Raw genomic sequence first — 25,178 nt, forward strand, 5'->3', positions numbered from 1 at the left:
GCGAGCCACAGTACGCTGCCCTAGTCCAGCTTCCAACATGCTGATTGGACGAAGGCGCTGCTCTCTGACAGACGTGCCATATTGTTTTTTTTTTTTGTGATTTTCTTTATTGCTTTTATTCAAGCTTGCAATTCAACAGCTTGAAATCCAATGTCCAATCAATGTCTTGTCACGGTCAGCATGTCATGGTTAAGGGTTAATGATCGAGTGATTAAAAAGAAACCAAAAACATTTAGTCAATGTCCATCATATATACCTTATTTTTTTTCAAAAATAAATGTGTTAATAGTGATAAGTTTATTTTGATGCTCACCTTGTGTTACACAGCATTTTCTTTATATATATATCATTTTAAATTGAAGTATTTGTACAGTACAAACTTTACATTCCATGATAATGAAATACAAGAATTATCAAGAATAGCTTTATATTAAACTAATTTAATTAAAAGCTATACTGTAGTGGACTACAATTACATTGTTTTTGATGTAGTGGCAACTGTAATGAAGTACTACTTACAAGATGTATGGACCCAGATGACACTATAGAAGATACTCAAGTGTTTGTTTGTTTTTTTTAATGTTGGTGTTGTTTAAACAAATTGTACAATTTATCCTCAAGATATTTCCAAATGAGAAGCACAAGGATTTAATCTACTGAGTGTTCAGCACTGTGGTGGGAGAGTAATTTTCCACGATGTGATGAAAGCTGAATTTGATGGCAATGATAATGATTTGATGTTAGCTGGTCCTTCACGTTTTACATTGTGCACTGAAAGTGATAACATTCATAGAAGTCAGTTTGGAAAGCACATTCAGTTCAGCAGAACTAACCATCAGCCTGCAACATCTCCTCTATCTCTTTATCCCAATTGCCCTCTCTGTTTTCTGATTCTGCAACAACTTCATAGTCCTGAAGTTCCTGCTGTAGCTCCTTCTCCCAGTCTGCAGACTCTTAAGGAAACATAAAACAATATCAGTAGCTGAACTTATAGGTTGATTGGCTCAATCTTTACCACACAGGGATATGCACTAGATAGATAATTCCCCTGGACTGCACCAACACATATCCTGAGTTATGCTGGGATTGCCACCTAGCAGTATATTCAATGACAAAACAGTTTGACACTTTTCATGATGTAGTGGTGAGCTTCAGGGGTGTCCATCTATATCTGGAAATTTGACTGAATTGAATCATTAAACAAGGAAATAAGTGCCACTGTCTTTTTAATCTGGCAAAGCCCAGCGTTTCATCAACAAGACGCAACATGCTAGTTAAGAACTGCCACAAAAATCTGAGAGACGTAATAAAAGCAAAAGAAGGACACACAAAATACTAAACCAGGGTGCCAATACTTCTGTAATTAATTAAGTTTGTTTTTTGATAAAGATTATTTGCAAAATAAAAATAAAAAAAACCCAAGAAATTGTGTATTTTGCTTTTTGTTTAATTCAAAAGTGGTTAAATGCTTGTTCTTAATCTGTTATCTTGAATTATGGTATAATAAGCATAGGGTGTCAATACGTTTGTTTATGACTGCATATTTATGTCATTCTTCCCCTAAGAAATCACGCCTCACATTTGTAAAGTCAGTAGCTAGTGACTTCAGTTCTGTGCATACCTTCAATGGCCTCTTCCTTCTTATCCAACACCAACTGCTCCATTTCCTTCCTCAGGTCCTCCTGGTTGATATTGCAGGAGTCAAAAGCATCACTTACAAACTCAGAGACACCTGGACTGGCTGAAATCTCCTCTTCATCCTGCCAGGGAAACGTACACAAGCAAACCATCAGCCCTTAATGGTTTGATCAAGCACCATCAACTTAATTTGCAAGCAGATATTTAGTTTCACTCAGAACAATCAAAGAAGGAAAATGCATTAAATGGAAAAACAGCATATAATGAAAAACTAACAAGATCACTGTAATATCAATACATTGTGCCTTGTGAATAAACCATTTCATGCACACTCATAGTGCACAGCTTTGTGTGTTCACGGTGGACACACAAAATCCTTGAAATACTTTAAGAATAATAGCAAGTCATGCTAAACAGAGACTATCATAACTTTTATAAAATCATATTACATGACAAAAACATAATAAAAATATAAATGAGAAGCCATTACCTCATTAGGTTTTAGCTTGGCGTTGATTGCAGTAGGTGGAGTTTTGGGTCTTATGTTTTCTAAAATACAACAAAAACATGTGGATTAATAAAACCTTCAGTTGACAATTTCATACCTTTATCGTCAGTACACTTCATTGTGAACACTGTTGTGATGTTAACAAATAGTAGAAATTGAGTAAAGAGGGAAAGCCTACTGGATTTGGAGCAAATTAAAGTAGTGAACATCACTAAAATGCGTCAGTTGAAATGGGACAAAGAATTGGTAGGAAGACATCAGGCAGGAGTTAGTGATAGAGTGGGATACAGCCTTTGCAGGTACCTGTGAAGTGATTGTCATCTGTATGGGAACTGTTTTTTTCCTCCTCTTTCTTCTCAGCTGCCTGCTGCTGAGCTGCTAATGCAGTGAGTTGTGCAGACTGCTTAATCAGAGACACACGGTAGAAGTAATTCCTCCAGAACACCTCCTCCTTCACCCTTAAAAATGTATTACATTTGTATTTTAACAACTATAAAAACAGGATTAGAAACACTGTTCTCTTTTCCTTACAAAAGTATTATTTGCACACCACATTATCTTGGAAGGATACTTCTATATACATTTTCCTAAATGTTAATTTCTTACGTTTTTAATAATTATTTTTTTTTTTTTTTCTTTACAATGTGTGTCTGTACGAATGATCTATTACTCCTGCTTAGATTATTTCTTCCTGTGGGGATGATTGTAACGAAATATGCTTCAAAAAGCCTCCTCATGGCTGAGTATGTTCTGAAGCTCACAGGCGAAGCATTGTGACCTGAGTCCTCTGCAACACTAATACGTTTACCCACATCACTACCCTATTAGAATCTTTTACTTGAATAATAAGTAAGCATGGCAAATAACGATTTAACGTGAAACAATAGTAATTAAATATTAGAAATTGTAGAGCATATAAAATACCTCTAATTTCCTAAAACAATTAGGCGCTTTCTGCAAAACAGGGACTGTATTCCAGCTGGCCACCTACAGATAAATAACACCTTGTGTCTCTTCACCGGTTGTCATTAACAGGTGCCTACATAGCAAAGGACATACCTTACACATATTTGAATAGCTCTACAGGCTTTAAAGGAATATAAAAGGATGAGCTCACAGCTTTGGGACCAGGTCAAATCTCATTCTGTTGAGCAGCTCGTCCTCCTGCAACATCACCATGGCGATGGGATACATCTGTTCTGAGTCAAAGTGAAACTGCACTCCAGCAGGGGGGTCTCGAAGGAAATTTCTCCTGTCCTAAAACACATGAGATTTAGTCACTATAGAACAAAATGCATACAGTATATACTGTAATACAATAATTCTAGCTAACAAAATAATTGCAAGCATTCCCATTTTATACTTCCATTAACTACACAGGTGTCAATTATGCAGTTTAAAAAAAACAAAACACGTTATTGCAAGTCTGTATTTTCATTTAGGTTAAAGGATGTTTCTTTTCCTTGTCTTTCAGGAAATCTGTTACTAATTTACTTCCTTGGTTATTTCATCCTGGCAGTGACTTCTGGGTCAAAGAATGCTACTGGCTGAAAGCATGTCAATCAATAGGGGAAACAGCTGATTGGGTATTCACAGGAAAGAAGCCAATTAAGGAGTGGGGACAATTTCATCCTCCAGGTGAAATGACCTAGGAAGTGCAGGACAGTCTAAAAGCATGGCTTGCAAGCAGAGATTTCTTTAACCTAGTGTAGTATCAGATACCATTTTTATAATGAATACATGTGTGCTAAAAACATGTTTCTTTCAAAACTGCACATTTGAAACCTATAATGAATGGATGTGCATGGTGGAGAAAATCCATGTAACTATTTTCTTAGCTACAATTACTTTAACATTGCTGTAAAACCAAGCAGTAACATAAACCAGTTTTGAATCAAATATTAAATTGGTAAAAAATCCCTACATAGAAACAAGACAATCTAATAATTTGATTTGAGGTTTGATGATCTCTTCCATATTTTAATGGATTGGAGTTTTAACATGATGATCTTCAGTTTAATATCGCCAGTTAAATTTACAGCAAGAGAAGTTGGACATTGGATATTAAGGCCACTACCAAAGCTAGCTAATGTACTGATAATGTTGGGTTTCAGATTTGATTCTCACTGATCACTGATTTATGAAAAATAATTATGCTTTGGTGCAAAACATGCAGTATAATGATTCTGCTTGAATATATTGAAACATCTGTAAAAATGTTTCCCCATATACATGGGATTTGTTTAGGGTGCCCGTTGTCCTAGTGGTTTCAGTCTGAAAGAGATATGAAAAGTTTTGGGCCAGACTTAGTGTTTGCAACAGCTGCAACTTTACTCCTTTGTAAATTGAATTAAGATTTCAGAAGCAGCTATAAAAAGTCCAGTGTATACAAGGGCATATTTTTCAACAGGAAAACAAATTACAGTTCTTTTAGAGTTATGCACAGGGTACAATTTCAAAAAGCGTAAAGGCTTTGCCAATTCACAACCTTTTTCCACTACTCTTGCTCAGGTGCTCAAAGAATCTCTTCTGATCTCAAAATAGAAACCATGTTTTATGAAACACTTTTCCCTACGAATTCCAAGCTTAACAGTGATTACATCTTGTATTGAAATGTTGGCTGTTTTTAATTCCATTTATAAAAAATTAGGAGCAAAATTTGGTAAACACAGTACAAAATAACAGGGAAGGGACAAGCTCCATAACCTACAACACAGATTGGTTTAGATAATAAAACATCTATAACCCAGCTAGAGATGTCCATGGATTTTGAGGTCTCTGGTAGGCATGAGGCATTGCTGTTGCCTTGTATTCCATAAAAGACGACTAAAAATCTGCTAGTAAATTAATTACAAGAAAATGTGAGCATGTGTCAAGTGCATAATCCAGGAACAACAGTTTTAATTACTCACAGCCGATAAAGCCAAGATTTGCTGTTGAATTGTTTCTTCCTCACTGTAGCCAACCCAGGGAGGCACTGCAGCATCTGTGGAGATTATTAAAGTGGACTAAAGACCACAATCTAGAAATGCTGTTTTTATTTTTTGTGAAGAAAACAAAGCATGGACAGGTGCATAATGTATGTAGGTCTGGGAAACTGAGTTAACCTCACAAATAAGCTATCAATAATTTACTTACTTACATACATAAACACACACACACACACACACATTATATATATATATATATATATATATATATATATATATATATATATATATATATATATATATTTTTTTTTTTTTTTTTTTTTTCAAAAAGAAATGTAATCTGTACATCATCCATGTTTTTAAAACTTGTTATTTGAACAAATGTTTGACGTAAAAGGTAGGTCAACTTCTTGCTGAACATCAGGTTTTGAAGGACTATTATCCAAAACGTCCTTAATAAGTGTTAAAATTATTCACATTTAATGGAAAAAGAAAACCTTTTCGTGGAACACAATTGAGTTTGCAACAAAAAGTGTTAATATATACACTTCAATATATATATATATATTATAATATATATATTAATATATATATATATACACACACACACACACACACACACACACACAGGTGAAACAATGACACAATCTGACATTGTTGGTTATTAAGATGACATCAGCACAAAATGATTGCATTCACTTGTGTACTTGCTCTGGACAGCAGCCTCGCCTACCTGTCTTTTTTGCATTCTTTTCAAACACAAATTTTTCTTGTTCCTTTTGAAAATCCCCCAATATTGTCTGTAAAAGAAATAATAAACAGTTAAAACTTTTTTAGGAAAACAAATATTTAAGAGTTAAAACTTAAATTACCAAATTAAATTACTTTAAAATGTGATCACAATACTTTCTACACCTTTATGATACACATGTATTTATGCATCGGAATTCAAAGAGGAACACCAAAACCAACTTACAACTTGCCTTTCAAGTCCTGAAACGTCCCAAAACATACAGAGCAAAAAAATTAACAACACCGTAACAAATTATAAACAAATAAAGAGGTTCACTGAATTGATACTGTATGCGGGGAAAAAAAAAACCCCCCAAAAAACATAGTGACTATGTAAAAACAGTTCATTTTAATTTGACAATGATGATATTGTTGTGCAAGAGAATCATAACATATAACGGTCTATCAATTGAGACATTTCAAAGCTTGTTCTGTTTAATTTATTTTGTATTGGACTATATCTGTAATGGAGTGTGACTGATAGAATCATAAAATACAGCTGTGTACCAAATAAAAGACACACCCACTAATAAGTGACTGACCAATTCAGCATGCAGTGCTTATATAGCCCTGAAAATAGGAAGTCAGTACTAAAATTGTTTATAAGAGATGAGCCATGAAAGGCATGGCTGGGATATGTCAGAGGAATCTGAACTAATGGTCTTCTTGTGTTAGTTTGAATAGGAATATACCATGATGCAGCAGCCTTATATCATTATCATATTTTTTAGATGGAGGAAAATGTTTTGTGTACCTTATCAATAAGGCCATCAATCTTTCCATCTTCTACGGATTTCTTTAAGGTCTGTGCTGTCTCAACAACAGACTCGGATATCATCTTTGTAGCACTACTGGCAAAACTGAAGAGATAACCTGTGTTGACAAGAATTATTATTGTCAGCGTCTTTAATACATGATACACCATTTGAATCATACTTCCTGAAAAACAACAATAGTAAAAAACAAAAAACAAAAAAAACAACATACACTCCCTGGCAAAAAAATAAATAAAAACCTTCTCATTTCCCTATTCTGCAGTCAGCTTTTTAAAAAGCTTAGACAAATATGCACAAAACTTTGCCCCACCTCTATGAAGTAATTTGTTACACTTATCCTGAGTGTGTTGATCAAGCTAAGTATTCTCTGTTTGTTCTCAGTTTTAAAAAGATGTGGATATGTCGGACACTGATATATAAACCCTGCGAGGATACATTACAAGTTTCAGTATCACGAAAAGGAAGGTCACCTGACATAGCATATGGAATCATTACATCATAACCAATTCCTATGCATAGTTTCCAATGAAGGTACAGATTTAAGTTATCACTTCACTCTTCTGGTAATTTACATGGTTTGCAAAGAAAATAATCAGTTTGAAAAATAAAAAGGCAAAGCCTATATTTTGGTGCATAGTTAAAGGAGAGTTAACCAATGTTTTAAAAGCATTTTCTGACCTCTTATGTGCGCTTGTAATATTATGACTGGTCTAAATTATACTTCAATTTGAAACACAGACATTACAGAGACAATGATATATCCTTCACTGCTTCCTGGTGTTGCTAGTGCCAAGAGGAGGTGAGCAATAGATTTGAAATCATTGGGTAGCACTCTTAATTGCTGCGAAAATCATAATCTATTATTCGTACATGCTGTAACGCTATAGACAGCATTGGAGTTGTACTGTACTTTATTTAACAAGTAGTCTCGAGGCACTTCACAGTTGCATAAAAGTATCTGTATAACGTGTTCTAAACAAACAAACAAATAAATACATTACATGTCACCCAGAGTCTAAAGGGTTAATTGTACCCTGGCAATTTTTTGTTTTGTTAAGCAAGGTAGAAAGAGTACACCTATACATTACAAACAGTTCCAACGTTTAGTTTTTTTTTTTTTTTTTTTTTGTAGGAAGGGTTGAAGATGGCGCAATATTTTTTTTTTTATTCCCTAGTGCCTAGCAGTTAAGAATCACTGCGAATGTCCAACATCAAAACAGCTTCAGCCTGGTCGTTGTTACGGATATCATTTGTGCAGAGGTCACGTTGGGACCGAGTCTCGAGAACACACATACTGTCGTTCTTCGTTCTTGACACAGCATGGCTGCATTTTAAAACGACGGCAATGTAACCCTCCTGTCCTTTCACCAAGCAGCTGGGTATGTTATATAGGCGGCCAACGTTACGTCACACTTACCGCTCAGTCCCTTGGCCTGCTCAAGAAGTTCGTGAGCCGAGTCGGACATCTCTTCTTTTCCACACTCTGGTTGTTTGTTTACTTCGGTTTCATCCACAAGGCCTTTCCCTTCGCCTGCCTCTTTCTGCGCTGTAACCGCTTGCTTGGTGCTTGGGCTTTCTGGATCCAAGCTAAGCCAGTTTCCCCAACCCCGAAACATTTTCGTCTTTTAAAATCTGGGATTTATTTGTTAAAGAACAGAAGGGTTTCTGTTTATTTCAGCCAGCTCCAACCATGAAACGTCACCAGATTTAAGACCTCTCACATTCACTTCCGCGTTTGTTAAAAGGGAGTTTCGAGACGGTTTGTCCCTTCTGTCTGTCCGTATTAAAACACAAAGGAATATCCACCACTAGTGTCCTCAGGGCATGAGATGATTTTTAGTGGTTGGGTTGGGTTGGGTTAGAATAGAATTGGATCGGATCAGGGTGGCATGATGTCAGAGAGGTGCCGAGCTCAGGAAGTGAAAGGGAGTGCTTGGCAAATGCCCTAGAATCATGGACAGGACACTTTAAGGATATTCCTTATGCTGCCACTTGAACGTTTGATTACTATGGAAACGTTTAGAGGGTTCCATTTTTCTTTTAAAAAATAGTTTACGTTAGTGTTATTGTTTAAATTTGTATTACTCTCCCCCTCTAGAATCAGACTATCCAGATATTTATTAGGCTTGAACAACCACAATCAGTTGAAACTAGCACGTATACCGGCTCTGACCAGTTCTGGCCGTTGCGGAAATGTTTCCAGGAGGGTGGGTTTTCTTGAGCTACTGTACATTCTACGGAAATGGCTCGACAACGATTTGCACAGGCAGTCGTATTATTTACATAACCCCATTTAACAAAACCCTTAGTTGGCCTAGTTTATAAAACCAACATAGTGCTGAGTGTTTCTTTCGTAACCATACTCGGGACACATGTTTGCAAAGCGACACTTACCACAAGGTGGTGCCAAAGTCGCATTTGTCCGCTTTGTCATTGGCAGAACGTGTTTTTCAGTAACTAAAATGCTCTACTTATAAATGTATGTAAACAATGGATTATACTTAATGGAAATGTACACACTAGTTTTTTTTTTTTTGGTGAGTCTAGAGTTTTAATCCACATTCCAGAACACATGTTTAATGTTTTGTTTATGTTTATGTAGGTGAAAGGAAAGCTATTTTTCGTAGCATTTGGCTGTTTCTTACCCTTTAAATATACATTGTGTGTTTCTGCTTAGATAATTATTTGACATGCTTACTAATTATTAAAAAAAAAAAAAAAACAATGAGTGAGTAAATTACTCACAAAATCGTCGTTTAGGGAATACCATTTTCAACCACTGGACCTGTTGCTGGTCGTTCCTTTATAATGTATATGGCAAACAATATACAAACATTATGCCAATGTTTTTTTTTAACCCGGCGGCGACAAGATTGCTTAGATTGGTATGTGTTTACTGTGACGGTTTTATGGATAAAAAGAAAACAAAGAACATAACATAACTTCGCTTTCAGGAATCTTACTACTGTAGATATTATTGGACACAAAACGCCGCTGTTCTTGTAACCTGACATTAGAGGGCATAAATTGCAATCCCAGATGAATCTAGGATGCTTCATTGTTTTGCATGTTGTGCAGGTACGCCGCGCCTCTGCTGGCCAGAACAGCGGTAGCTCAACGTTTAATCAGTGGAAGACTTTATGGAATACAGTTTCGTTTCCTGTCGCGCGTATCTACTTTTTATTCAAGAAAAACGTCGATATTTTGGAAAACAACATTAGACGCAACGTGGAGAAACAAGCCTGTCTTTGTTCAAAATTATTTGAGATACGTTGACGGGACGAGACATTAAAGTCGTTTAAAAAAAAAAAAAACCAAAAAAAAAAAAAAAATAAATAAAAACGAAGGGAGTCTATTCCGTCGGTTGATAGAAAGCAGGTTTGGGAAACATAGATCTCCTTTTGGAAGTATTTCACCATTTGCCACGTACGGAAGACAAACTGGAAGTAATGTATTTATACATCGATTTTAAGAGCCAATGGAAGATAAAGTAAGTAACTAATAAGAGAAAGGGGAACCAAGGACACTGTCGATGTAGTAACAACGTGTGGATACATTGTCCTTGTTTTTATTTCGGGATTCATAGCCGGATTTTAATTTTAAAATAGGGCCTGTCCTGTAGTTTTTATTCATTTTGTGGAAGCCACTGCACAATTATTTTTAGTATAGTAGTAGTATATTGTGTTTTGATCTTATTTACTCGTAGGTGTCACGCTTCTGGTCAATGCTACATGTGTTGCTACTTATAATAATTTATACAGCGCTTTGCACATCGTTCATTGAATGTGCAGTACCTAAAAAGTAGCAAGGAACGCAGTCTGGATTTGGAAACCTGTTCAGAGTCGTGGCTTGTTATCAAATGGTCTCTAGTTTGTTAACTGATCTGTAGTGATACACAGACTGGAGCACCTTGAACATTGTTGATGACGGGAGGACTGACCATAGGTTTACTGACAAGAATCATAGACTGGTGCGGGGAATTGTAGACCAGCAGTGAGTAGAAATATTCAGCGTTATGGAGCAAAGAGCTGCTGATAACGAAGGAACCAGCCTGGTGGAGGTAGTGCTGACAGGCGGGGCGCCCTGGGGATTCACTCTCAAAGGGGGTCTGGAGCACAGAGAGCCGCTCCTCATAACTAAGGTAAGTCGACTTATAGCAGCACCTTACCACAAAACACTGAATAGAGAAACAAAAATTTGCTTGTCAGTTTGAAGGTAATACAACTTCAGGTAAAAATGAAACTTTCCAGATATATTTCCTCTTGCAGAATGACATCACCATTGTTGCTGACTTACTACAGCGCTTTGGGATTTGCAACTCCCTCCCCGAATAATTACTTTTTCTCCTGTTATATTAATAGACTATAGTTTTATCACTTCTAGTTAACGTTACTGTATTTTTCATTTCCCAGTTACTCTTTTTTATATCATATTTGGCAAGAATAAATCAACAGGTAAGAATCTGCAGAATGAAAGATTGCATGACAATTAAACAAATCTGTCATTTGAAAGCTGTTGTTATTCAAAGTTGATATCTCCAGAAGTTTCCACATTTTCACATTGTATTTTTCAGATAATTTCCTTAAAATTTATATTTTTATAACCCAAGACCTAGATTTGCGATACAAGAAAACAAAACCAAGCATCTTAGCAATGGAATGCTAATGATTCTGAGATTGACATGGTCCTATATACTTTTTTCTTTTGTTCTTTTCTTGTTGAAACACTATTATAGGCTGACAGGCAACCATTCTCTTGGGCCCCCAACAATTTCCACTAACACATAATTTGATTTTACTTGGCAGTGTTCTCCCCCCTCCTCAAGGCTGATTGGCATATATTGAAAGCAGAATGTGTTGTTGTCTCTGTTTTGTTGCAAAATGTGTTTCCAACTATATCCTGCTGTTAAATAAACACCAGTAACTTATTTGAAATGGTTCTAAACTAAATATTCTAAAAATGTAATAAAATATTTTAAGCACTTTAATCCCAGGTGTGCTTCAGTTAATAATCTGTGTGTAAAATGTCCAAACTTTGGTGGGCTGTGATCGTCATGTTGGAAATCACTGGCTCATTTCTGATGAAACTCAAAATTAAAAACAGCAAAATTAGTATTCTATAATGTACAGTGCCTATAGAAAGTCTACATTCCCTTTCAAAATTTGCACCTTTTGTTGCCTTATAGCCTGGAATTGAAATGCAATAAAATCGTTTTTTTTTTTTTTCATTTATCTACACATCTACACACCTACCCCACAACTTCCAAATGAAAAAAAAAAAATCTAGAAATTTGTAGAAAATTAATTAAAATAAAAACTGAAATAGCTTGGTTGGATAACTGTCCACCCCCTTCAAAATAACCAGTCGCTTTCAAAATAACACACCAAGTTAAGTGGCCTCCACCTGTGTTAAATTGAATTGATTCACATGATTTCAGGATAAATTCAGCACTTCCTCTAGGTTCCCTCTGCTGGGTAGTGCATTTCAAAGCAGAGATTCAACCATGAGCACAAAGGCACTTTCAAAAGAACTCTAGGACAAAGTTGTTGAAAGGCATAGATTAGGATGGGTATAAAAAAAAAAAATATATATATATATATAATCTCAAAGGCCATGAATATCCCTTGGAGCATGGTCAAGACAATTATTAAGAAGTGGAAGGTGTATGGCACCACCAAGACCCTGCGTAGATCAGACCGTCCCTCCAAACTGGATGACCGAGCAAGAAGGAGACTGATCAGAGAGGCTACCAAGAGGCCGATGGCAACTTTGCAAGAGCTACATGCTTATGGCCAAGGCTGGTCAAAGTGTGCATGTGACAACAATATCCCAAGCACTCCACAAATCTGGCCTGTATGGTAGGGTGGCAAGAAGGAAGCCATTATTCAAGAAAGCCCACCTTGAATCCCTTTTGAAGTATGCAAAAAAACACTCAGGAGATTCTGTAGCCATGTTGCAAAAAGTTTTGTGGTCTGACGAAAATAAAATTGAACTTTTTGGCCTGCAAAGCGTTATGTTTGGCGCAAACCCAACACAGTGCATCACCTAAAAAAACACCATCCCTACTGTGAAACATGGTGGTGGCAGCATCATTTTATGGGGATGTTTGTCATCGGAAGGGACTGGGGCACTTGTCAGGGTAGAAGGGAAAATGAATGGAGGAAAGTATAGAGAAGTCCTTGAGGAAAACCTGCTGCCCTCTGCAAGAAAGCTGAAACTGGGACAGAAATTCACCTTTCAGCACTGAAGGTAAATGCCCTTGAGTGGCCCAGTCAGAGCCCCGACCTAAATCCAATCAAAAATTTGTGGCACGACTTGAAGATTGCTGTTCAGCAACACTCCCCAAGGAACCTGACAGAGCTTGAACAGTTTTGTAAAGAAGAATGGTCAAATATTGCCAAATCTAGGTGTGCAAAGTTAGCAGAGACCTATCCCAACAGACTCGCAGCTGTAATTGCTGCCAAAGGTGCTTCTACCAAGAATTAACTCGGGGGGGTGGAAACTTATCCAATTATAATCTTTCAGTTTTGTATTTTTTTAATGTATATATCCCCTTTAACAGTGTGGAGTATGTTGTGTAGGTAAGTGGAAAAAAATTCTCATTTAAATGCATGAAACTCAGAGGCACTGACACAACAAAATGTGAAAGAAGTTCAAGGGGGTGTAGAGTTTCTATAGGCACTGTAGGAACAGTACTTCCATCACTGAAAAATAAAGCTGTGTATTTAACATATTTTTCAGACATCCCACTGCGTGTGCAGTTAACTATAAGCAAGGACCAAGTGCTATTGCATGGACTGATGCTCAAAGACGGTTAATTGCTAACCAGTTCTAACATTGTGTGAGGTAGATTGCTTTTTCATTTACTGTAATAAATGTGTCAGACTGTTCAAAAGTCTGAGTGAATCCAGACACTGTTTCATTTGTAAACCGCACCACTAAGTACTGGTTGGCTTGCAAGATAGGAATTTGCCGTTTTTTTTAATTTGAACTACATACCCATCATGGGACCGCTGAGAGGCACAGGCTCTGTTCCTGTCTACCCAGTTTTATAGCTGGGAGGACTGAAGCACAAGGATGTAAATTGACTCAGGCAGGGTGTTGTGGAATGATTTAATCTAATAGTGGCATGCAATGTTCATACCTCTGTTCTACGTTGTCAGTTGGAAGGACTTTGAGCATGGTTGGGTTCAAGTTGAATAATTATTTACCTCTGTTGCAGGCTGTTCACTCATTCAAGATTTTAAGTAATCCTGAAAAAGGTATCTTTGCCATGGTCTTCTGTGATTACACATTTGTCTAATTTTATAAGTTTCTTTGTATTTTGAGTAATATTAAAGAAACTTGAGTGTCTTTTTTCTGTTTTTGACAAATATTTACCACCAGTGAGTTTTTTTAAGTTAGGGTTGACATTTCTGATAAATGATTGTCTTCCAGAAAGATGTTTCTTCATTGGACACACTGACAGAGCAGTGCAGGGAAGCTCATTCTGCCCATACCTGCCCTCTACCAGTGCTTGAATTAGCCTGCATCATCTTTCTCAATTGGAAGAGTACAAACAGTTAATCAAGGTAGAACACAGTAGAAAAAAATAGTTAGAAGGAGAACTGCACACACACACACACACACACACACACAACATAGTCTTTCTAGTGTGATAATACTGCTGTATTGTGTAGAACAGGAAGTGACATCACTGACAGAACTGTGTACCCAAAGTACTTTCTGACTGATGACTGATTTGTCACCAACCAGGATCTTGTGCTACGATGTAGGGAATTAATGTAAGCAAATAAATATACAGCCATCGAAACAACAGTTCGGATTTCGGTGTAATTTTTATTAGACGCTTGTCCAGGACCGAGGTAGTTCAATCTAAATAAAGTCACTGCCTATGATAACAAACCAGAGGTTTAATCTCATACGTGTAACATTTGTTTAGGCATGTTTGCTTAAAGGCTGGTTTTATGTGTTGCGTTTAATCTGTGCCATTTGTTTATTGGCTACAGCACATAGTGTATCTTTCCTGTGTTTGAAAGTATTTATAATGCAAGGCATGGATAAGCGTGGTTAACATTTGTTGTCTGTGACTTTCCAAGGCTTGGATATTATTCGCCCAAGCTTGTTTAAATAAGGAGGGATCCTTCTGTGTTTATCGTCACCAGGATGTCCATGTTGTCACTCACTCTGGAACAGAATGCCTGGTATGCTACTGTCCTAATTCTCATTGCATGGCAGTTTGAGCCAGAGTTTAACGTCTTACATGGTGCATAGTGCTTCATTAAGTTCATATACAATACTTAGTGCTTCATTAAGTTAATATACAATACTTAGTGCTTCATTAAGTTCATAGCAAAATCTGGATGTGATCAATAGCTTTGCAGTTTATTTGACTTCATAGAATGCCTTCCTTTATAGCACATGTGTTACATGCAGTCATTTACATATTTGTATACAGATATTTTATTATTGCATCAGCAATTCTAGTGCAGCATATGACTTTTTTGGTTGCTGCAAATAATGCATTGCACTTCATATTGATGGCAGTACAAATATCACAATAGTTTGTGTAAGCTTACTGTATCAATGCAAACCAGGCTACAGTTTTTATAAAGTAAAATACATATCCTGCTGTAGCATACTTACTGTGTAATATTAGGGGGCTGTTTTATATACAGTGTTTGTATCGATGGGCCAACATTTCTTATGTAGCCTAACTATTTTTAAGGAATTATGAACTTGAAAATATGTACAAATGTACTGGGTTCATATTGAATATCCATATTCTAAGTAAAGACAGTATTCACTGAATCTAGGATGACTTAACACACTTCAGTTAAATTGTAAAATAATAAACAATTGTGTTGCCATGATGGTATAGTGATGTGTGTGCTGCTATATGAATGCAGTGCAGTTCTGATCCAAGAAGACTTAGGCAGCATAATAACAGACAGTCTTACATTTTGGTGGGATGTGGTTACTAAAAGTTGGTTTCTCACAAGTGTTTGTTTGTGATCCTGAGAAAGATGTTTCACCTTCCTTTATTTTACTGAAGTAGAATTTATTCACACATTTTAAAGTTATTTGAAAACTGGAAATACACTTTTCTCTAAATCAGTTGAAAATAGGGATTTGCGAGTGCAAATTTAATTTGTAAATAAAAAAGGTTTTAAAAAGACAGTCTTTAACAAAATCATATAAACCTGTCCTAAAATTGAGAAAAGCCCCTGAAGTTTAAAGGTTATGGGTGGGTGCGGGGAGTAACTTCGTGAGAATAGATCAGGGATTTAAAATGTCTAAACATTAGGGCTGCAACGAAGGGTACGTTACCAAAGCAAGGTTTGAACCTGCGATGGTACTCATTTGCATAATTTCTGGTGACGTCACCATAGCTACTTGTTTATATGTGATTGAAAATCCTATTATTTTCTGGTAATCCATATAAATGTGATAAAATATTCACAAGTAGTTTAAAAATATGTTATATAGAACAGTAATCATGTTTTATAATTAAATAAAAATACACATTGTTTATGTATATGTAGAGGATGCTGCTTGTGATATACAGTAAGCTTGCATTAGATCAGCACCTTATTTCGGCCAATTAAACAAAGCTTTATTTAACAGTCACCATTCCACCAGTCATATTCACATTTTACTGCTACTATTACTACCTATAATAATAATAATAATAATAATAATAATAATAATAATAATATAGTAAAATAATAACAATAATAATAATAGTAATAATATGAACTTCTGCTTGTCAAGTGACCCTAGAGATTGGTTGTGCTTCTGATACATCAACAGTTGCTTGCACAGTTTGATTACTATTTTAATGCTTTATGCAGAATGCTTTAATCCCGAGTGGGTTGTGTTCCTGTATCTCTGTGCCGGGACCACACTGAAAACAACTCTGTCGCCTCAGTGAGCCATTTCTCAGTTTTGAAGATTCCAGTGAATAAATCTGAGCTGTGGTTCTGAAGAGCTGCCACGTACAGTAGATGCCTGGCATTGTTGATGTACAGCCAGGCCAGAGGAATTCCTGCTGGGGATACAATCTTACACACACACACACACACACACACACAGGGGGCTCTTCCAAATAACCTGCCCTCCTCACAGCTTCAGTAAGCTCTGAATTCATTGAAAAGGTAACACCAATTAAATAATTTGAAGACATTTTTAACTTCTCTCATGAGATCTCCTTAAAGGATTGATGCCCTGTGGTAGAGTGGCCTTGTGTCTGTGGTGGTCAGGTGGTCAGGAGGCAGAAACGAGACTCAGGACTGAAGAACTGCAAGTTTATTTTTCTTTAAATCAAATTATGAACAAAAATACAGCTCACCGAGCCAAAATAAAAAGGTTAACCAAAAACAAGTCATTCCTGTAGCAGCAAACCTCTCTGTTCCCAGCTCCCGGGTCATCTCCCTAGTGGAGCTCTGGGCTCTCCTTTTATAGCATGTGGCTGCTCTCAATTATCACCAATTATACTATTTGGAAGCAGCCACATTTGTCACATGTTTTTGGAAGGCAGGAATTAACCCCATCCCTGCCAACCACCACCAAAACACACAAAAACACCCACACTGTTTATAGGCAGAGTTTCTTTAAACTGAAGTGATATATTCAGATAGCTGTTGTTACTGGTACAGAATCACACCCATAATGCTGTATAATAGAATATTCAATTGAACTGTGGGAATGCAACGTGACCAGAGCACAGTGATTGTGTAGAGGGAAGCAGCAGTTTAAGCTTTTAATGTTACTGTACAGCACAGTGTGAATAAAGCCAGTGGAGAAAATGGAATATGAATATAATTCAAAGCCCCAGGCATCCCTTCTTAAACATCCAACCACCCAGCTGCAATAATACAATGTAATCTGCAATCTGCATAAGGCTCCTGCATCTGAAAAGGCGAGTTTTATGTGAGTTTCTAATTTGTGCACACCAACAAATTTATTCCTTCAGTGTAATACCAGATACTATTCCCTTAAATGTGATGAATTCAGTTTTGATATTAAATATCTGCTCAGAATTATTTATTACTGTATAACAGAAAGACTATTCCAAGGCAGTGCATGCTGTCTGAGTGTCTTAGTTTAGTTACAGGATCTTAAGCTACATCAATGTTTTGGATACTGTCAAATAGAGCGTTCCAGAGTTAGTGCCTGAAGAGGTGATTTATCAGTCTGCTGAGCCAGACAGTATATCATCCATGTGTGCAAGCAGATTGGAATAGCTTAGAGTGCAGGCGCTGTCTCATTGAACTGTGGGGGATAGATAAGACAGGACAAGCTGATTCCAGCACAGAGCATCCACCACAAGAGAGGGTGCAGTAGTTGAAAATAGCAATAGCAGTAAAATGCTACAAGTTATTATGTACAGTTGACCCCTGTCTCTTGTCGTATAAAAGTTTCTTCTCATGGGCACTTCAGGTGGACTTTTGTCAGTTGCTAGTATACAGTGAATGAGACAACACTTATGACAAAATAAGATGTACTGGAATGTCCTGGAATCTGGCGTTTTAATCGGCTGAGATTCGCTTCATGCTTTATAATATTGGTCCAAGCTACTTAAAGGAAGTTAAAACAAATCATTGCTCATTCCTCTTATTCACAGGCTAACCTTTGTGGTGAATGAACATTCTTGGACTGTGTCAAAGCAGAAGAGATTACTTTAAATATAACTCCTACACATACAGGGACTTCAAAGCAAATAGCTGAGGCTTGGCTAGAGAAACTCTGTTTGGAAACATTAGTTCCTTCTGTATCAGCAACACTCACAGTGCAGTGGCTACAGTATACAACTTATCAGCAATAACAAACAGCCAAAAAGCTTTGTGTCACTTGTTTTTTAGGATCTTGTGGTGTTCTTATCCTTTTTTATAAAATCCCCTGTTCTTATCTTAGCCGCCAAAGGTTTGACTTTTATCCTAATTTTGATATGCCGTTCATGTTCTAGGGCGTGGCAGGGCTGGGAATTCACAGTGCGGCTGCTGGCTGTGATTGGATAAAGTACCCTGCTCAAGGTCACGAGAGGAGCTGTGAAAGTACACTTTGTTGTTTGCAGGACAGCTTGCTTTGAGGTTAATGGAGCTGAAAAAGATTGAGGGACAGGGGAGCAGACTGTACACTGTGTTAAAACTGATATAACTCATTATGCAAAGCATGGTTTGCACGAACAAACAGCTGAGCCTTAAATATGCAAGTCCAGCTTTGGTAGGAGAGTCTTGGATAGTGTCAGAATCTAGGGATAAAAGGAAGTCTCTGTCTATGTCTGTTTGTCTGTCTGTACACACTTTCATACTTATGTAACAATTGAATCCATCCATCCAGGCACTGTCTTTACCAAGTAATGTAACAGTACACCAATTGGGTACATGCATTATGCAATAATGTTGAATTAAGGTTGAACTGCCACTGAATATACATATACACTGTACAGTCCTGTTTTGGAGGCTGGAGAATGTGCCTCTAGAATGGGGCTGTCAGTTAAGCCTCAGAATAGCAATCGATTAATTGGGCACACAAAATATTATCATTCGAATAAATATTGATGATTGTACCACCCACATACATTTTTGCTCCATTCCTCTCCCCACGACGTTACTATTTTAATGTCAGTGCAGTTCAGTAAAAGCTTATGCACAACAGCTGACTGCGAGGTGTAATTACTCCTTGGTAGCATCGGGAGAAAAAAAAAAAACGCGCACACACAACAACATTCGCAACAAGCCTAGAACAGGTTTAACATACTACAGGGTGTTAATAAAATCTATATTCCAAACAGATTACAGCACTTTGGAATCTAATCTCTATAAACTAGACACAAGTATGAAAAACTTTTTATTTTTATTAAAGCATGTTAGTGCCTACAGGATGGCATAATGTGTTAAAGTGATAGGTAAGGGGGTTAAATTCACTTTTGTGCCTTCACTTAATATGTCTAATGGACTTTCTCCAATATCTGGAGCTATGGTAAACCTGTCTGGGGGTGGTTGCTGTAATCTGGTCAAAAGAGATTGCAGTCCCTGCTTAAAAATAAATACATAAATAAATAAATACATAAATAAATAAACAACCACTTTGAAAATGCATTTGGAAGCTATTCATATTGAATTTTTAAAAATGTTTTCCATTGGACCCTCTTACAGAGCTCTGTAGAGTGGATTAGGTATCGGTTTCTCAATCCATCCATCCCCTATTTTGTCTGAAATCAGCCGCCCCTCTGAAACCTCTTACAGGAATGTTCACCCTGCATTCTTTAAGCTGAGCCAAGTTCCTGCATCTGCACTGGAATACATTTTACCTCTTTTAATGTCTTTAGGTGAAGGTCAGAGAGGATTGGGGGAGGGGGTGGGGTAGTTTTTGTGACCAACAGTGCCGGGAACCATGGAGGAATGCTGAAGTTTTGTATGATAGTCTGGAGTTTGGTGGAATGGGATGATGCACCACCTGTGTTAAATTTAGAATGGATTTTAGAATGTTGCTTTCTTTAGAATGCCTTCTTGGAATGAGGACTGTGCTTCTACGCTAGACTTCTCAAGGCTTCCCATTGACCAGTATTAGAAACTCACACTAGTCATACACCCAGTTCATGGTATGAGAACTACCTTGAATATAACTTAAATGATTAGGAGCCAGAAGTTTGAGCAGTCAGCCCCGTGTTAAATAAGCTGTTCCTCCCTTATATATGAACTTATTTTACTAAACCTGCACTCAGGTGAGACAAATGGGGCAATAAGTGCCAATCAAAATAGTGTTTTGACAAGGCAAGAAAGTGTGTAAACTGTAAAACTATGAACTTGTATGTGCTGGGGAAGCAGTGCCCTGAAAAGGACAGGGAGTTGTTTGTATGTCCGTACGTATTTCACAATTAGTTTTTCCGACATATCGGGAGAACAGCTTATCCAATTGTCATGAAACTTGATGTTACCATTATTAAGTTATGAAGAATATCAAATTCTGGGGATAAAGAATCTGTCTGTCTGTACATTAATGTCTGTTAACATTGTTTAGCATAAGTTATTGAAGAACTGCATCTTGCCATTTCTTCTTCTATTCTATTCTGTGTATGCTGTTGATTACTGATTGTCTCACACTGAGTTTACAGCTGTTGTGGGGGGTGCATTTTACTGTTGGCAGTTTGAACTGCCTACAGTAACACTTACCTGCCTCCTAACTAGCCTTCTGCTCTTTCTACAACATTATTGAAAGCCTATCTTTTCAGGTGATGTCCTGCCCCGGAAATATTTTTTAACAAGCGTCCTCTGTGACACTGACCTGCTCTATTGGGATGAAATCACTACAGGGCATGCCGTTGTATCAGGAGGAGGTGTGACATTTCTCAGGGGGGTTTCTGAGACAGAAGAGTACAGTGCAGGCTTTTTAACCTTAAACGGTTCTCACCAGGGTTTTATTTCCCTTTTGCAAACAAAAAAAAATGCAAATGGAATATAAACTTGTGATAAATAAGGGCTCAGGTATCGCTTGAAACATTCAATTTTGTTTTTATGAAAATATGTGTTTTTTTATATTAGTCATTCTATTAATGTTCAATGTTTATTTGAGATAAAATTCAGTAATGAATCCTACAGTATGCTAGTAAAATTAATGTTCTTCCCCTTCCCCTAACTTCTTTCCCATAAGTCACTGCTGTGCTGAGTATTGCAGGAAAGACTTTAAGTTAGAATTGCCAGGTTTACAAACACACTGTCGAAGCCTAATTCTTGGCTTCACTGGCTAACATGGCATGGTATGCAGTATTTAGCTCAAGGTTGTGTGTTTCCCATCACAGCAGAAGCTGACCTGTAAGCAGGCACAGTGGGACTCGAGCAAATGGGACACACCTTGCAGATCTGGATTGCAGACAGCATTGCTTTGATACATGTTGAAAGAAAATGACTCCTGAGGAAATGTAGGTTTACAGCCGGACATGCAAGCAGTTTTTCACCCAAACCCCTGGGGAGTGTGAGGGCCAATGTAGCACAGTCTGAAGGTTTGATACCATTGTGTCACAAAGCAGGGATAAACAAAGGTCATGAAGCAGTGTTCTGTTTTTTCATTTAATCCAGCCCTTAAACACAGGGAAATGTTACTGTGCTTGTATCTGGGTCTATGCTGTTACATTTCAGCAAAGCAAAAATTTCTGTTCTGTTTCTAAACACTGCTGTTTAATCCTTGAATAGTATGGTTTTCACACACACTTGTTTTAAATTTTTTAATCAGTAATAATCTGAAGGCACTTGACTCCTTTTGTAAACAGTGTGGATTCTAGGTCACAGTACAGCATAGCGCATACTAGGTTGGAAAATATTGTTTGTTCTGTACGAGATTTTAGAAAGGACAAAGTTACTGTGTGTCCACATTTAGGTTAGAAAGATAGGATTGAAGTTTGATGAAAGCAGGATGAAATGATGCTGTGATACGCGTTTCAAAATATATCCCATTGGGTTGCAGCTTGGCAACATCAGAAATTGCATTTAGTTCAAAGACCAGGTGTTTATGTCAGCACGTTGGTATTTGGGCCTCTTTGTTAGGAACACTTGCCTCTTGCTGTATGTGTTGTGCAGCAGTCCCAAAATGTGATTTCATTCTTTCGATTATAACGATAGTGAGTGTGGCAGGGCTGAGGCCCTACACATAAAGGTAAAAGTGTGCTTTGTTTATTTTTCGTTCATGTTTTCTGTAAGTAGTTTAGAGAACCTGACAGGTGCTGCCGGCTGAGTTTGTTTACAGGGAATCGCAGTTGAGGATTGGGAGGCTGTGGGACCTTGACCAGCAAGTGGGTGTGTCCCAACAGAGCGTCACACCATGTAGAAAGTCGCGGATGAACCAGGACAGGACTGTTCCCAAAGTATAGCCAGGTGTGTCAGCGGTATCTGGTTAATGGGAGTAGCCCTCACCACCTTAACGACAGACTTTTGTTTGTAGTATTATTTTTCTTAGTGTTTTGTTTTTCTTCTTTTTGTTCCTGTCCATTTGTACATTTGTTGTATATCCACCAGTAACTTACTGTACCATTGTTGTTAGTGTCACATATTTTTATATTCCTGTAAGTAAATCCTGGGCTGAGGGCAGCATGGCTGTTGCCCTTGTCCCCTCCAAAACAAATTAGGGGGGTGGGAGGTAATGTTGGGGTTCAGCTGGCCTCGGTCAAAGACCAGACAGACAGGGGTGTGAGCTAGCAACTTTTAAAATCTAGTGGGAATGGATTTATATTCTATGTATTGCAATGCTTGACAATATTGCTAATCCTGTCTATGGGTGCTGATAGCTGGAAATCAGAAAATGACGAAAACAAATAAACTACAGTACAGGTTTTTTAAATGCTTCTCACTAGGTTTGTTTTATTTTATTTTCACAAACAAATGTACAAATTGCACGCTGAAATATGAACTGGGGACCAGGTATCGTTTGGCTATACTCTACATTCTTTGATAAAATTTGAAATAGAAAAATTGAAGAAAACCAATAAAAAGGCTGTTTTCCTAACTGATTCTCACTGACTTGAGTGAGGCATGGAAATGACTACCCCAGGAAGAACCAACCAGTGACAAAGATAATTACTACATACTGTCCAGGGCTCGTTTGTCCGCAACTTATTCTTTGTCTGCAACTTATGTATTTCTGGTTTAAGTTGTGGTTAAGGTTGGATGACTTTTTTTTTGGTTTGTGAATAAATTCCAGTTTGGAAGTGAACAGCACCCTTCTTTTCTTAGTAAAATGTATTGAGAACCTTGTACTGCCCTTGAATCCCAAATGGTCATTCTGAGCGGAAAGGTTTTTGCAAACTGATCCTCCACTCCCCATGTGAGGTTTGCCAGTTGGACCTCTGCTCATAAAATTACCGGGGAAGGATAAAGGCTGACCAGAGCTGGAAACTTAACATTCAGATCGCTGCAGATAAGGAAAGCGCACAAGCAAGTCATCAAGCCAGAAATTCAGTCTTGACTGGATTTGGAAGCCATAGAAACAGTGCCTGCTAAGAGTGCAAGAGGAAGGATAAACAGGAACTCTCAGACATGAGCATGTAGACATTGTTTAACTCCTTCTTCTGGGAGCCCACTAGCTCTGTAATGTATATCTGTGGTTGGAAACTCAGGCCAAAGAACCTTAACCCTTAGCAGTCCATTTATTCAGCGCTTGTCGGGTGCGTCGGGTCCAATTTATTTTCACACACGCTGTTTATTTTACACGCACTGTTTAAATTTTTTTTTTTTTCAGAGTAAAACAGGTTTAAAAGGCACTGCATGGCAAAAGTACATCAGTACTGCATCTCCAGCCAAGCCCCACCCCTTGTTCGCTGTATTTTTCACATACCTCTTTATAGACATGCATGCTGATAAATCCTCTCCTGATCACTTGCACTGGAAAGGGAAAATTGTAATGTCGGACCTGGTCCGACATAGGACCGCAAAGGGTTAAACATAAGCTGTTTTAATAACGTAAGTGAATACGTTGTATGCAGGGTGCCTCATATTGTATAAGAAATGCCATCTCATGCTGTTTGGAGGAGAGGGCTGCTCAAATTGTGCCTGCTCACAATGTATTAATGTAGAATTAATCACACCAATGAAGATTGTACTCAGGAATTGCTTTAACATAAAGATATATTTTTTATTTTTGAAAATATAACTTTTATTCCCCTCTCTCCCAGTTATGAAATGGTACAGTCCAAAAACATGAAATTTCGGTAATATTATCTTCAAAGAAACTACAGTAGTTCATCAAAATTTAAAGAAAGAGTTGAGTTAATAGGGTGCTCCATATTACAGTAGGGACCGGCAGGTAGGTAGGTAGGTAGGTGTCTGTGTGTGTGTGTGTGTTTTTTTTTTTTTTTTTTTTTTTTTTTGAGCATTGGAATTAGGTGTGATGGTATATGCATAGGATGACATCTGTACTGTGATTGGTTGATTTCTGATGTGATTTATAATTACAATGAGAACCAATCAATATGGTTGCAAACATAAAAAGGTAAATGAACAGTAAAAAGCTAGCTTTGTGGATTGCTCTTTACATATATCCTCAAAAAAACAAACCAGTTTGAGAAGTTTACTGTAAAGAAACACTCTTGTAGGTGCTGCACTATGATTCGTCACCTGCTAAAAATGGATCCCAATTGGATGTAAAAGAAATTAATGATAATGTACAAATGTAGCTTTCTTGACCACCATGTTTTTTTTTCTGTCCCATTGTGAAATCTACACATTGTGAACACAGCTCATTCAGCTTTGAGTAAATTTGCCTTCAGCACCAGTCTTCATCACACTGCCTGCCACGTTCCCACTTTTCTCAATAAAAAACTGTGTTAGCCCTGGATTCCCAATCCTTACACTTTTGATAGGTATTGTACAAAAATAAGACTTCCATTTAGTAATATCTGTTGTTTTATGTTCCTTTGGAAGCTGGACATGTAAATGCAAACGAGTCTTGGGTACAGGATTTGTTTATTAGCAAGTGCACATCCGCCTCTGTTTCTGTGCTGTATATCTAAGGGTACCTTTAGAAAAGGATTTCCTAATCAGC

The 25,178-nt window shown here is 37.4% G+C and overlaps 2 protein-coding genes across 3 annotated transcripts in view; one reads left to right on the top strand and one right to left on the bottom strand.

Annotated features, from left to right (window-relative positions):
* Positions 1-284: 284 nt before the first annotated feature.
* LOC121320640 (synapse-associated protein 1-like) lies at positions 285-8,507 on the bottom strand. The gene is made up of 9 exons (XM_041259155.1): positions 8,062-8,507; positions 6,623-6,741; positions 5,810-5,876; positions 5,059-5,132; positions 3,264-3,403; positions 2,450-2,604; positions 2,129-2,187; positions 1,622-1,760; positions 285-953 (listed from the first exon to the last, which is right to left on the bottom strand). The coding sequence occupies exons 1-9, from the start codon at positions 8,258-8,260 to the stop codon at positions 829-831; spliced, it is 1,077 nt and encodes a 358-aa protein (XP_041115089.1). The 5' UTR covers positions 8,261-8,507; the 3' UTR covers positions 285-828.
* Positions 8,508-9,730: 1,223 nt separating this feature from the next.
* Positions 9,731-25,178, top strand: part of shroom2a (shroom family member 2a) — an 84,370-nt gene continuing 68,922 nt past the window's right edge. The window contains exon 1 of one of the 2 annotated variants that reach the window (XM_041259154.1): positions 9,731-10,785. In XM_041259154.1, the coding sequence (XP_041115088.1) occupies positions 10,660-10,785 (126 nt within the window). In that variant the 5' untranslated portion in view covers positions 9,731-10,659. The remainder of the gene's footprint in view (positions 10,786-25,178) is intronic. The other variant, XM_041259153.1, reaches the window with a different exon arrangement.

Source organism: Polyodon spathula, chromosome 9 (assembly GCF_017654505.1).
Source record: "Polyodon spathula isolate WHYD16114869_AA chromosome 9, ASM1765450v1, whole genome shotgun sequence".
NCBI classification, from domain to species: domain Eukaryota; kingdom Metazoa; phylum Chordata; class Actinopteri; order Acipenseriformes; family Polyodontidae; genus Polyodon; species Polyodon spathula.

Bases quoted from the DNA above. Each gene is read 5' to 3' on its own strand.
- LOC121320640 (XM_041259155.1), bottom strand. From the start codon at position 8,260: ATGTTTCGGGGTTGGGGAAACTGGCTTAGCTTGGATCCAGAAAGCCCA. The intron at 2,188-2,449 runs GTACCTGCAAAG...GTTGTATTTTAG, and splicing joins AGATGACAATCACTTCACAG to AAAACATAAGACCCAAAACT. The intron at 1,761-2,128 runs GTAATGGCTTCT...TTTCCCTGGCAG, and splicing joins CCAAGCTAAAACCTAATGAG to GATGAAGAGGAGATTTCAGC.